The sequence below is a fragment of the Bufo gargarizans genome, chromosome 1, assembly GCF_014858855.1.
Source record: "Bufo gargarizans isolate SCDJY-AF-19 chromosome 1, ASM1485885v1, whole genome shotgun sequence".
Classification (NCBI taxonomy): Eukaryota; Metazoa; Chordata; class Amphibia; order Anura; family Bufonidae; genus Bufo; species Bufo gargarizans.
The window spans coordinates 264,348,268-264,361,041 of NC_058080.1; the positions used below are offsets into that span (position 1 = coordinate 264,348,268).

The window sequence follows — 12,774 nt, forward strand, 5'->3', positions numbered from 1 at the left end:
CCATGAATCTTAAGTTTAGTGATTTATATCAGAAGAAGTCTATACTTGAGATGTTTGGGTGAATACTATATCTGAAATGGAGATGAGTTTCAAATAAAACATGAATATTATGACTATTTAGGGGCTCTGTACTTACATTACTATACATTTTTACAAAAAATATGGTTTACTTGGCAACTAGAGTTGGAGAAGTCATGCTTTAATAACTGTCAAAACACCTTGCTTTTCTAGTTTGGTAGCAATCCTGTGCCAAATTAAAGGCATGAGTATTTTTGGAAATACCAGTTGCTAGGGTCAACTTGCCCTTTATGCCAAACAAGCAAACTGTAAAGCTGTATTGCCACTGTGGTCGACAGAAATAAGTGCGAAAGCAGATGATATATCAATTATCACTTCAAACTGTAGTTGTAAATAAAGTGTGCCTTCAAGATACAATGGCCTCAGGATAAAATATTTTCAACAGACAATGGTCTTTTCTGACCCATCGTAAGTTGAAACTAGACTCAACATACAGGGTCCCAGACTAAGAACCAGCCAATCAAGGCCACTTCTCTGGTAAAACAGCTATATTAGTTGCTAGTTAGCAGCTATTCCTGACAGTTATTTGTAAGGACTTGTTTTATCAGTGTTAGTCATCTGCCTATTTTTCTTAAATCTTCATTTTTCCTTATCTTGGATGGCATTTTGGGGCTTTGGAACCGATTACTCAAGTCACAACGGTTTCAACATGCAATGGTCATCCTGGAACCAATTAATATTCTAACTTGAGGGATATTTAAACTATATCTGAGGTAGATAAACACTTTCCTAAATATTATTCTAGCTTTTTTTAAATATTTCATACTCGCCTAATAAGCTATCTCTCCGCAAACTCTCTTCTTGACCCCTTACAATCTCCCTTTCACCCTCTTCACTCTACAGAAACTGCCCTTACTAAAGTGTCTAACTATCTCCTAACAGCAAAAAGAAATGGTAACTATTTGTTATTGTTTCTGCTGGATCTCTCTGCAGCGTTTGATACCGTAGACCATAAACTCCTCCACATCATGCTCCACTCAATTGGCCTTAAGGACACTGCTCTCTCTTTGTTCTCTTCCTACCTGTCTGGCCGCTCCTTTAGTGTATCATTTGCTGGCTCTTCTTCTTTTCCTCTTACTCTTGATGTCGGCATTCCTCATGGCTCAGTACTAGGTCCTCTACCCTTTTGCAACCTAATTGCATTAGGCTTGTCAGTAAAAGCAAAAATAGGAAGAGACCACTGTGGTACTCAGCAGAAGTGGCAAAAATCATTAAAAACAAAAAGATAGCATTTAGTAATTATAAAAATAAAAAAACGAGGATGACAGGCAAATTTCTAAGATTAGGCAGACAGAGGCCAAGCAAGTTATAAGAGCTTCTAAAGCACAGGCAGAAGACAAATTAGCTCAGTCATGTGAAAAAAGGCGATAAGATATTCTTCAGATACATAAATGAAAAAAGGAAACTAAAACAAGGAATTACCAAATTAAAAACAAAAGAAGGAAGGTATATGGAAGAAGATAAAGAACTAGCTGACTGCCTCAATGAATACTTCTGTTTTTACAAAGGAAAATGAAGGAAAAGGACCTCAGTTAGGAAGGAAGACTAATGAATCTTTTGATGCATGTGTCTTTACAGAGGAAGAGGTTCTAAGTCAGCTGTCTAAAATTAATACAAATAAGTCACAGGGGCCTGATGAGATACACCCAAAGCTATTAAAAGAGCTCAGCGGTGAACTAGCAAAACCATTAACAGATTTATTTAACCAATCACTGGTAACAGGAGTCGTCCCAGAAGATTGGAAATTAGCAAATGTTGTGCTTATTCACAAGAAAGGTAGTAGGGAGGAATCGGGCAACTATAGGCCAGTAAGCCTGACATCAATAGTGGGGAAATTAATGGAAACCATACTTAAGGAGAGGATTGTGGAACATCTAAAATCCCATGTTTTGAAAGATGAAAAACAGCATGGGTTTACTTCAAAGAGATCATGTCAAACTAATCTTATTGATTTTTTTGATTGGGTGACTAAAATAATAGATGGCGGAGGTGCAGTAGACATTGCTTATCTAGACTTTAGTAAGGCTTTTGATACTGTCACACATAGAAGGCTTATCAATAAATTGCAGTATGTGTGCTTGGACTCCCATATTGTTGAATGGATTAGGCAGTGGCTGAGGGACAGACACCAGAGGGTTGTAGTCAATGGAGTATATTCAGACCATGGTCTTGTTACCAGTGGGGCACCTCAGGGATCTGTTCTGGGACCCATATTGTTTAATATCTTAAACAATATGGCCTCGATGGTAAGGTGTGTCTTTTTGCTGATGACACAAAGATTTGTAACAGGGTTGATGTTCGTGGAGGGATACACCAAATGGAAAAGGATTTAGGAAAACTAAAGGAATGGTCAAAAATCTGGCAACTAAAATTTTATGCTGATAAGTGCAAGATAATGCACCTGGGGTGTAAAAACCCAAGAGCAGAATATAAAATCAGTGATACAGTCCTAACCTCAGTATCTGAGGAAAGGGATTTAGGGGTCATTATTTCAGAAGACTTAAAGGTAGGCAGACAATGTCATAGAGCAGCAGGAAATGCTAGCAGAATACTTGGGTGTATAGGCATTAACAGTAGAAAGAGGGAAGTGCTCATGCCGCTCTACAGAGCACTAGTGAGACCTCATTGTGCTCAGTACTGGAGACCATATCTCCAGAAGGATATTGATACTTTGGAGAGAGTTCAGAGAAGAGCTACTAAATTAGTACATGGATTGCAGGATAAAGCTTTCCAGGAAAGATTAAAGGACCTTAACATGTATAGCTTGGAAGAAAGACAAGACAGAGGGGATATGATAGAAACTTTTAAATACATAAAGGGAATCAACAAGGTAAAAGAGGACATAGTTTTAAATTAGAGGGGCAAAGGTTTAAAAGTAATATCAGGAAGTATTACTTTACTGAGAGAGTAGTGGATGCATGGAATAGCCCTCCTGCAGAAGTGGTAGCTGCAAATACAGTGGAGGAGTTTAAGCATGCATGAGATAGGCATAAGGCCATCCTTCATATAAGATATAGTCAGGGGCTATTCATAGTATTCAGCATATTGGGCAGACTAGATGGGCCAAATGGTTCTTATCTGCCGACACATTCTATGTTTCTATGTTTCTCCCTCTATACAGCCCCCATTGGACAGACTAAGTATTTGGCTTTCGATACCATCTCTATGCTGACGACACCCAACTATACACTTCATCCCCTGACATCACCCCTGCTTTACTCCAAAACACCAGTAATTGTTTGGCAGCTGTCTCTAATCCGCCCTTTTCTTACGGTGGAAATGGCAAAAACTCTTGTTGCCTTGATTCATTCTCGTCTGACTAATCGGTCTCCCTCTCACTAAACTCTCCCCCCTTCAGTCTGTCCTAAATGCTGCAGCCAGGCTCATCTATCCATCCAACCGCTACACTGATGCTACTAGTCTGTGCCAGTCACTTCTCTGGTTGTCCATCCACCACAGAATACAGTTTAAACTTCTCACCCTCACCCACAAAGCTCTCCACAGTCCTGCACCTCTATACATCTCCTCCCTCATCTCCATCTACCACCCTACTCGTGCTCTTCATTCTGTTAGTGACCTGAGATTAATAACCTCCATAATTCGTACCTCTCACTCCCGTCTTCAAGATTTTGTTCGAGCTGCACCTACTCTCTGGAATACTCTACCCCGGAATACTAGGTCAATTCACAACTTCATCCACATTCAAACGTGCCTTAAAAACACATCTTTTCAGGCAGGCTTATCAAGCTACCTAAAATGACTTTTCCCAGACTAAACCTTTCCCCAACCAACTCCTATGGCCCAAACTCGATCCTCTAGTAGTCTCAAACCCGTAGCAGATCGGCCGGCACCACTCCTGTCAGTTCAATAATGGCTCAAATCCTACTTATCACAATCAACTACCTTATGAGTCACCCCCAATTCCTCATAGATTGTAAGCTCTTGCGAGCAGGGCCCTGACTCCTAGTGTTTCAGTTGCATATTAGCCAGTTAGTTTTGTTTCGTACATGAACCCTATGAATTTGTGAAGCGCTGCAAAATATGGTGGCGCTATATAAATGCATTTTATTATTATTATTTAAAAAAAACTGGAAATGTTAGTGAAAAGTAAGGCTACGTCCACAAATGTGTTTGTAGTTCCAGTAGTCGGTTCCAACAAAGGGACAGAATACCAGAATTGCTATATCCAACATATTCCAGACACCACCGGTGCCTGAAAGATCTTATTCTCTGTTATAGGACCTGGCAGGTGGCCAGCATGAAGACTGGCATTCTGCCAGACAAAATACTACTGCATGCTTAAGTATATTTTCACAATTATATCTCAGGCCATATAGTAATGTTTGATATTTTATGGTTTCTTCCCAAGTGGCTGAAAAAACCAAAGAACAAGTTTCTCACGTGGGTGGAGCAGTAGTTACGGGCATGACTGCAGTGGCACATAAGACTGTAGAGGGCGCTGGAAATATTGCTGCTGCCACAGGTCTAGTGAAAAAGGATCAGATGGGTAAACAGGTAAGTTAAAAAATGGATGGGATTAAGTTCCAGGGGTAGAATGTGAAAAGCTGTAATTTTCATCCTAGGTAAATAAAAGTAAAATGTGTAGGATATTGTAATAAAGACTAATGTAAAATCTTTTCCAAAAGGTCATTGTTACTGGTGAAATTTCTACTTTTCATTTTATCCCTGACATCACACCATCTTGAAAGCAGAAAAAGGATGTGTAGATGAATGACAATTGTGCTGGGTATGGCTAAGATGGTAGATAAGTCTGTCTTATTGTACATGAAAGTGAAGGCAAAGCATTTCTTTTCTTTATTATAATCTTTATCAATGAGCAGACTTTATTAGAAATGTCATTTATTGATCTCACAAAAACAAATCGACCAACTTTAATAAAAAGATTACCTTGATTGGTACTTTTTGAGTATCGAGTCATTACTGCACCAGCGCCACCTCGAATGGTCTGATTTTTCTTCACTTTTCTGCAAAAACAAATCTATATCACTGAACAAATTTTATAATGTACAATATTGTGCCTTGAACATCACATATAAGGGTAAGGCCACGCGGTCAGGTTTCCTGATGCAAAAGTGGAATCCAAAATTAAGAGTGGATCATAAAAGGAGAGACAGTGTTAAGCACAGACATGCCCACTCCTTTTTTTTTTATTGAGTTAGGGCACATGGACATTAAGAATTTGGAGGTTCCCCACTTGGGACCCTCCTCTCTTAGGATTCTGACTATGATTCTGCTGCTGACATGTAGCCATTTGTTACCACTGCCTTAGTTCTCCCCTGTCCATTGAAAAAGTAAAAGTGGACTGGACAAACAGAACACACAGCAAACAGTTGACCCTGTCGACAGCGGTAAATATTCCAGAGTCCCTGGTGAACATGTGAGAGAAACCAAAGAGAACAGCGAAATAACAAACAATACATATAAACATTGTATAGACCAAAACACAGTATATACAAAAGAAGTCTCTGCATATACAAAAGAAGAGAAAAGTACTGATGTAGGTGGTACTAGCACTGTTAATACATCCATTGATATACTAAATACATACAGTAATATACTTAATTTGCTGAATACAGATATGGTGCAAGCTAAGTTAAGTAAGGTAAATGTGAACAAGGGTCTGAGTCCAGATGGATTTCACCCAAGAGTTCTTAAACAACTCACCTCAGTTGTTGCTGTGCCCCTGTTCATTATTTTCAGAGATTCTTTAGCGACTGGTGCAGTGCGAAGCGACTGGAGCAAGGCAAATGTGGTGCCCATATTCAAAAAGGGCTCTAGGTCTTCCTAGGTAATTATAGACCAGTAAGTTTAGCCTCCATTGTGGATTTTTTATTTTTTTGAAGGACTATATACAGGAGTTTGTGGCCATAAATAATACCATAAGTGATAGCCACCACATAAGTTCTCATACTAACCTGATTTGTTTCTATGAGGAGGTGAGTAGTAGCCTGGACAGAGGGGCGGCTGTGGATGTAGTGTTCTCAGATTTTGCAGAGGCATTTGATACTGTCCCTCATAGGTCTTTAACAGGTAAAATAAGGTCCTAGGCTTAGAAAGTATAGTTTGTAATTGGATTCAAAACTGGCTGAAGGACTGTGTCCACAGAATTGTTGCCCATGATTCCTATTCTGAATGGTCTCCAGTTATGTGGTGATCTCTAAAGTTCAGTGCTGGGTCCACTATTATTTAACTTATTCATTAATGATACAGAGGATGGGATTAAGAACATGATTTCTATTTCAGCAGATGACACCTATGTAGTACTGTGCAGTCTATGGAAGATGTCCATAAAATACAAGCTGACTCTGAATGTTTGGACATCCACTTGGTTTAATGTGGATACATTTAACCCCATAGGGACACAGCCTTATTTAACCTTAAGGACCAGGCCATTTTTTGCAAATCTGACCACTGTCACTTTAAGTGCTGATAAAATTAAAACGCTTTGACTTATCCAGGCCGTTCTGAGATTGTATTTTCGTCACATATTGTACTTCATGACACTGGTAAAATGAAGTCCCCAAAATTTAATTTTTTCACAATATAATACCTAATTTACCAAAAAATTTGAAAAATGTGCAAATTTCAAAGTTTCAGCTTCTCTACTTCGTAATACATAGTAATACCCCCAAAAATTGTGATGACTTTACAGTCCCCATATGTCTACTTCATGTTTGAATTATTTTGGGAATGATATTTTATTTTTTGCGGATGTTACAAAGCTTAGAAGTTTAGAAGCAAATCTTGACATTTTTCTGAAATTTACAAAAACCCAATTTTTAGGGACCAGTTCAGGTCTGAAGTCACTTTGCGAGGCTTACATAATAGAAACCACCCAAAAATGACCCCATCTAAGAAAGTACACCCCTCAAGGTATTCAAAACTGATTTTACATACGTCGTTAACCCTTTAGGTGTTGCTCAAGAGTTATTGGCAAATGGGGATGAAATTTGAAAATTTCATTTTTTTTGCCTTATTTTCCATTTTAACCCCATTTTTCCACTAACAAAGCAAGGCTTAACAGCCAAAAAAGACTGTATCTTTATTGCCCTGACTCTGCCGTTTACAGAAACAACCAATATGTGGCCGTAAACTACTGTACGGCCACGCAGCGGGGCGTAGAGTGAAAGGTGCCCCGTTTGGTTTTTGGAGGGCTAATTTTTATGGACCGGTTTATTTACACCGTGTCCTGTTTCAACCCCCCTGATGCACCCCTGGAGTAGAAACTCCCTAAAAGTGACCCCATCTAAGAAAGTACACCCATCAAGGTATTCAAAACTGATTTTACATACGTCGTTAACCCTTTAGGTGTTGCACAAGAGTTATTGGCAAATGGGGATGAAATTTGAAAATTGCATTTTTTTGCCTTATTTTCCATTTTAACCCATTTTTTCCACTAACAAAGCAAGGGTTAACAGCCAAACAAGACTGTATCTTTATTGCCCTGACTGTTCCGTTTACAGAAACACCCAATATGTGGCCGTAAACCACTCTACAGCGGGGCGTAGGATTGAAAGCTGCGCCGTTTGGTTTTTGGAGGGCTGATTTTTATGGACCGATTTATTTAAACCATGTCCTGTTTCAACCATCTGATGCACCCCTGGAGTAGAAACTCCCTAAAAGTTACCCCATTTTGGAAACTACGGGATAAGGTGGCATTTTTTGGGGGACTATTTTTAGGGTACATATGATTTTTGGGTATCTCTAAAGTCTAAGTGTCATTTATTTATTTATTTTAATCCGATTATCTTATGTGGGGGCTCATTTTTTGCGGGACGAGCGGACGGTTTTATTGGCACTATTTTGGGGGGCTATATGCGATCGCCGACATGGGGGCTATATGACTTTTTGATCGCTTGCTATTATACTTTTTGTTATGTAAGGTGACAAAAAAAATATCTTTTTTTGCACCTTTTTTTTTTTTCCTTGTGCGTGTTAATCTGAGGGGTTAGGTCATGGGGTATTTTTTATAGAGGAGATTATTACCGATGCGGCAATACCTAATATGTCTACTTTTAATAAATTAGTTTTTTTGGGTGTCTCAAGTCTGAGAACCAGTTTTTTTATCCAATGTCAGTGCTAAATTGGGATATAAATTTAGTACTCCATGGAAGTGTGATACTCCCTGAAGCAACCAATAATGCAGAAGCCCGGATGATCGGGGCATGTGTCACATTAAGTAGTGGTGTCCTTCCGTATCCCCCTCCTGTGACACACTCTGCACCTTTTTGGGTTCGTCCCTTCTTTCCAGTATGGGGGACCACACCTGGAAAGTGTTGGCCAGGGACGATCCGGGCGCCTACAGTTTTTGAGGTACTCCGGCCTGCTCTTTCCCGGTCCGAAAAGATCAGGGCCTTGAGGACTGCCTCATAGAACTGGAGGAATGTCCCTGTGCTGCCAGCACTTCGGGATAGTACAAAAGAGTTGTACATGGCAACCTGTACCAAGTAGACCGCAACTTTTTTGTACCATGCTCGGCTTTTGCGCATGGTGTTATATGGCTTGAGGACTTGATCAAAGAGATCAACTCCTCCCATATACCAATTGTAGGCGACGATACAATCGGGCTTGAGGACCGTTACCATGAATTGTGGACAGCATAAGGACATCCCTCTTGTCCTTATACCTGACCAGCAACAGGTTTCCAGTGGTAAGGGCACGGGTCTCACCCCTGGGTATAGGTACCTGGAGGTGGAGGGCAGTGAGGCCGCGTTGATTTTTCCGCACTGTCCCACAAGCGAACGTGGATCTGGCAGCAAGGGACTGGAACAAGGGGATACTGGTATAAAAGTTGTCCACGTTTAGGTTGTAACCCTTATCTAGCAGTGGGTACATAAGGTCCCACACAAGTTTCCCGGTAACACCCAGAGTGGGGGACATTCTGGGGGTTGAATCCGGGAATCTCGCCCCTTGTATATACGAAATTTGTAAGTGCGCCCTGAGGAACTCTCACAAATTTTGTATAGCTTCACGCCATACCTCGCCCGCTTGGAGGGCACATACTGGCGGAAAATGAGTCTCCGCTTGAACGCAATGAGAGACTCATCAACCGCGACCTCCCTTCCAGGTACATAGGCCTCCATGAATTTGGCCCCTAAGTGATCGATGACCGGCCGTATCTTATACAGACGGTCATGGGCAGGATCACCTCGGGAGGGACATGCTGCATTATCGGAATAATGCAGACATTTCCGGATGGCCTCAAACCGGGAGCGTGTCATGGCCGTACTGTAAAGTGGGGTCTGGTATCCCCACTCCAGTACAGCCTGACACTGGGTTTCTTGACCAGGCCCATATGCAGCACGAGGCCCCAAAATGTCCTCATTTCGGCTGCACTGACCAGTGTCCAGCCACCGTGCCTGGCCAAAAAGGAGCCCAGGTGTTGAGCGACGAACTGTTGGGCGTACAAATTCGTCTGCTCCACCATCAGATTTACCAGTGGGTCACTGAAAAATTGACAAAAAAAAGTCATATTCAGTGTAGCCCACTGTGGAAATCTGGATTCCTGATTGGCCTACAAAAATCAGGAATCACGGGCTCGTATCGCTCTGGGCTACACCAGACAAGTTCACCGGCAGGGTGCTCCAGTGGATTTAACTGGTGGGCCGGGAAACCAGTACGAGCCCCAGAGCAGCTCGTACTAGGCTGGGCCACAGGGTCCCTAACATGGCGGTCCCCTTGCTCCGCCTGGCGACGTCTCCGCCGCCTGGGGGCTCATCATCATTGCTAGATGATGAGGAGGATGCGGACGATAACAGGGATGTGGGGTCATCCTCGTCCTCACTGGGACTCTCGGAGTCGGAGGCAAGCTGGGCGTATGCCTCCTCGGCCGAGAACGTCCGGCGTGCCATAGGGGAGTGTGTGTCTGCTTGTGTATGTGCGTGTGTGGAAATCTTTATTTTGTGTGCGTGTGTGTGGGGGCACGGGTGTTCGCGGACTTAACCCTAAAACTAACATTAAAAAAAAAACTAACTAAAAAAAGGCCCAAAAAATGTAAAAAAAAAATATTAAAACCGCTGATCAACTGTCCGAAGTTGATCAGCGGTGGGGTGTGCGATGCGCTAACAGTGGTCGGACGCTGAGAGTGCCGGCCACAGTCAGGGTACAGAAAAAATAAAATCCTGCACCCCAAAAAAGTCGGGGGGGGCAAGCGGCAGCTGTGGACCCCAGACACCACTTAGGGTGATGCAATGAAAAGTTCACAAACTAACTTTCCCTTTTTTTTCCTGCCTAACCCATCACCACTCAGGATCGCTGGATGGTGATTGGTGGAGTGAAATCACACCACCATCACCATCCTGTTCCGGGTTATCGGGTCTTCAGAGACCCGAATAACCCGGAAACGCAGAAAACCGCAGGTCTGAATTGACCTGCGGTTTTCTGCGATCGCCGACATGGGTGGGTCACAGGACCCCCCGGCGCATTTAGCCTAGGTGCCTGCTCAATGATTTGAGTAGACACCGGGTTCCGATCCGCCGCGCGGCGGTGATTGGAACCATACATGGCGTACCGGTACGTCATGTGTCCTTAAGTACCAGGACATCATGACGTACCGGTACGTCATGTGTCCTTAAAAGGTTAAAGTTATACATCTAAGCACTAATAATTTACATACATCATATGCCCTAGGAATAGATAGGGAAAGATTTAGGTGTACCTGTTGATCATAGACTAAATAACAGCATGCAATGTCAATCAGCTGCTTCTAAAGCCAGCAGGATATTGTCATGTATTAAACAAGTCATGGACTTGCGGGGCAGGGACATACAATAATATTACCACTTTACAAAATCTTTGGTGCTACCTCAGAAAGCATGCCCTGGACCTGAAAAAAGTACAAAGAAGAGCAACTAAACAGATAAGGGGCAAGGGGTCTTAATTATGAGGAAAGATAAAAAGAATTGCATTTATTTTATCTTGAGAAGAGAAGTCTAGGGGGGACATGATTCATCTATAAAAATATATAAATGGCCAGTATAAACAAAATTTTGTAAAAGCTGTTCCATGTAAAATCCCTTCAAATGACAAGGGGGCTCTGCCTCCATCTGGAGAAGAAAGTGTTCAGTCTCCAGAGGCAACAAGGCTTCTTTACCATAAGAACTAAAACTGTTGAATAGATTTCCTCAGGACTTGGTTACAGCAGGAACAGTGGACAGTTTTATAAAAAAAAAAAAAAGGCTTAGATTAATTTTTAAAATTAAATTACATTAATGCTTACATTAATATAAATGTGTAAAAATCTGGGTCTTACTCCTCTTTCCTAAAATATCATCCCTAACCATCCCTTGGTTGAACTATGTAACTAATTATATACTGTATAAATATTTAACTGTGACAGAAACCTAAGACTCAAGCCAGGGAAATAGTTACGTTGGCACTCCACTCAACCTGTCTGTCACTCTGGATCAACTGCCTGTATTCTGATATTCTTCATTGAACCACACCTAATGCTGTAGTATTGGAAGGGTTAACCCTCCTCTGGTCCTGTGTGCAGCTGCTAGGCTGTTTCTAATGTGTTAATTAGCTTCTGCTATATATGCCCTGCTGTTTGTCTTATTCTCTGCCTGAGTAATAAGTTCACTAGTCTGCTAGTTCCTGCTAAAGGGTGCTTCATATGATTGTCTGCCCATGTACTGACTTCTGACTGATACCTGAATTCTGATTCTCCGCTGTATGACCAGACCTATAACAGATATAACAGACTATGAGTTTGCCTATCCCTTCAGTGCTAAGCACTGGTGTCTCTTGTCCCCCATGAGTCACCAATAAGTTTTATTTGCTCTATAATTTGTGACTTTTTGATGTTCTCTCAAGGGGCAGAGCATGATGGAGGGGTAGAGCCTAATGCCTTTGGCTGGCATACTGTAGATTTGAGTTTCTGGCACTCCTACTGAGATGAGTGCTGTGTGATATAAGAGCCCGAGTGAAGGGAAGAAGAAGGAAACCATCCTGAGAAACCCAGGAGTAAGCATAATTCTTTAATAAAGATATATTACAAAGTTTTTTTTTAAATAATCACCAGTACTTTTCATTTATAACTGGAGGTACACTTTTAGTTTTGTACCATCATTAATAATACATATCTCAATATGCCCCCTTTAACTGCCACTCTGATAACTATTTCATCATTATTTTTTAACTGACAGCTTTGATGTGTTTGCAGGATATGTTAAAATTTGATTTGTTCATCTTAGGAACATCATATAGTTTTTAGATCATGGATTAGGTCATGGATCCAGTCCTTGTTGTCTGGAAGATACCAGATAGTAGAATAGATTACTAATCTTATGTTTACCGTTTACACATTGCAATTACCTTGAGAAAAAGTATCTCCATGTAAATCGATAAAATTAAAGTGGCTGTCCACTTTTTTATATTGATGACCTATCCTCAGGATAGGTCATCAATATAAGATTGGTGGGGGTCCAACTCCCAGCACCACCAATAATCAGCTGTTTGAAGAGAAGGCAGCGCTCGTTTATCTACTCACCGTCACAACTGTAGCAGTGAGCAAGTGTAATTTCAACTATGCCGTCCCCATTCACTTCAATTGGACGGCTCCCTCCTATTCAAGTGAAGAGAACAGAGAAGTATGAGCATTGCCTTCTGTTAAAACAGCTGATTGGCGGGGGGGTCAGGAGTTGGACCTCTGTCAGACTGGTATTTATGACCTAT

The 12,774-nt window shown here is 41.4% G+C and overlaps 1 protein-coding gene across 2 annotated transcripts in view; it reads left to right on the forward strand.

Moving 5' to 3' along the window:
• SNCA (synuclein alpha) overlaps positions 1-12,774 on the forward strand; it is a 170,532-nt gene that overhangs the window by 10,353 nt on the left and 147,405 nt on the right. The window contains exons 4-5 of one of the 2 annotated variants that reach the window (XM_044276925.1): positions 4,448-4,593; positions 4,725-4,791. In XM_044276925.1, coding sequence (XP_044132860.1) covers positions 4,448-4,593; positions 4,725-4,784 — 206 coding nt within the window. In that variant the 3' untranslated portion in view covers positions 4,785-4,791. Of the gene's footprint in view, positions 1-4,447; positions 4,594-4,724; positions 4,792-12,774 lie in introns of those variants that run through there. The other variant, XM_044276919.1, reaches the window with a different exon arrangement.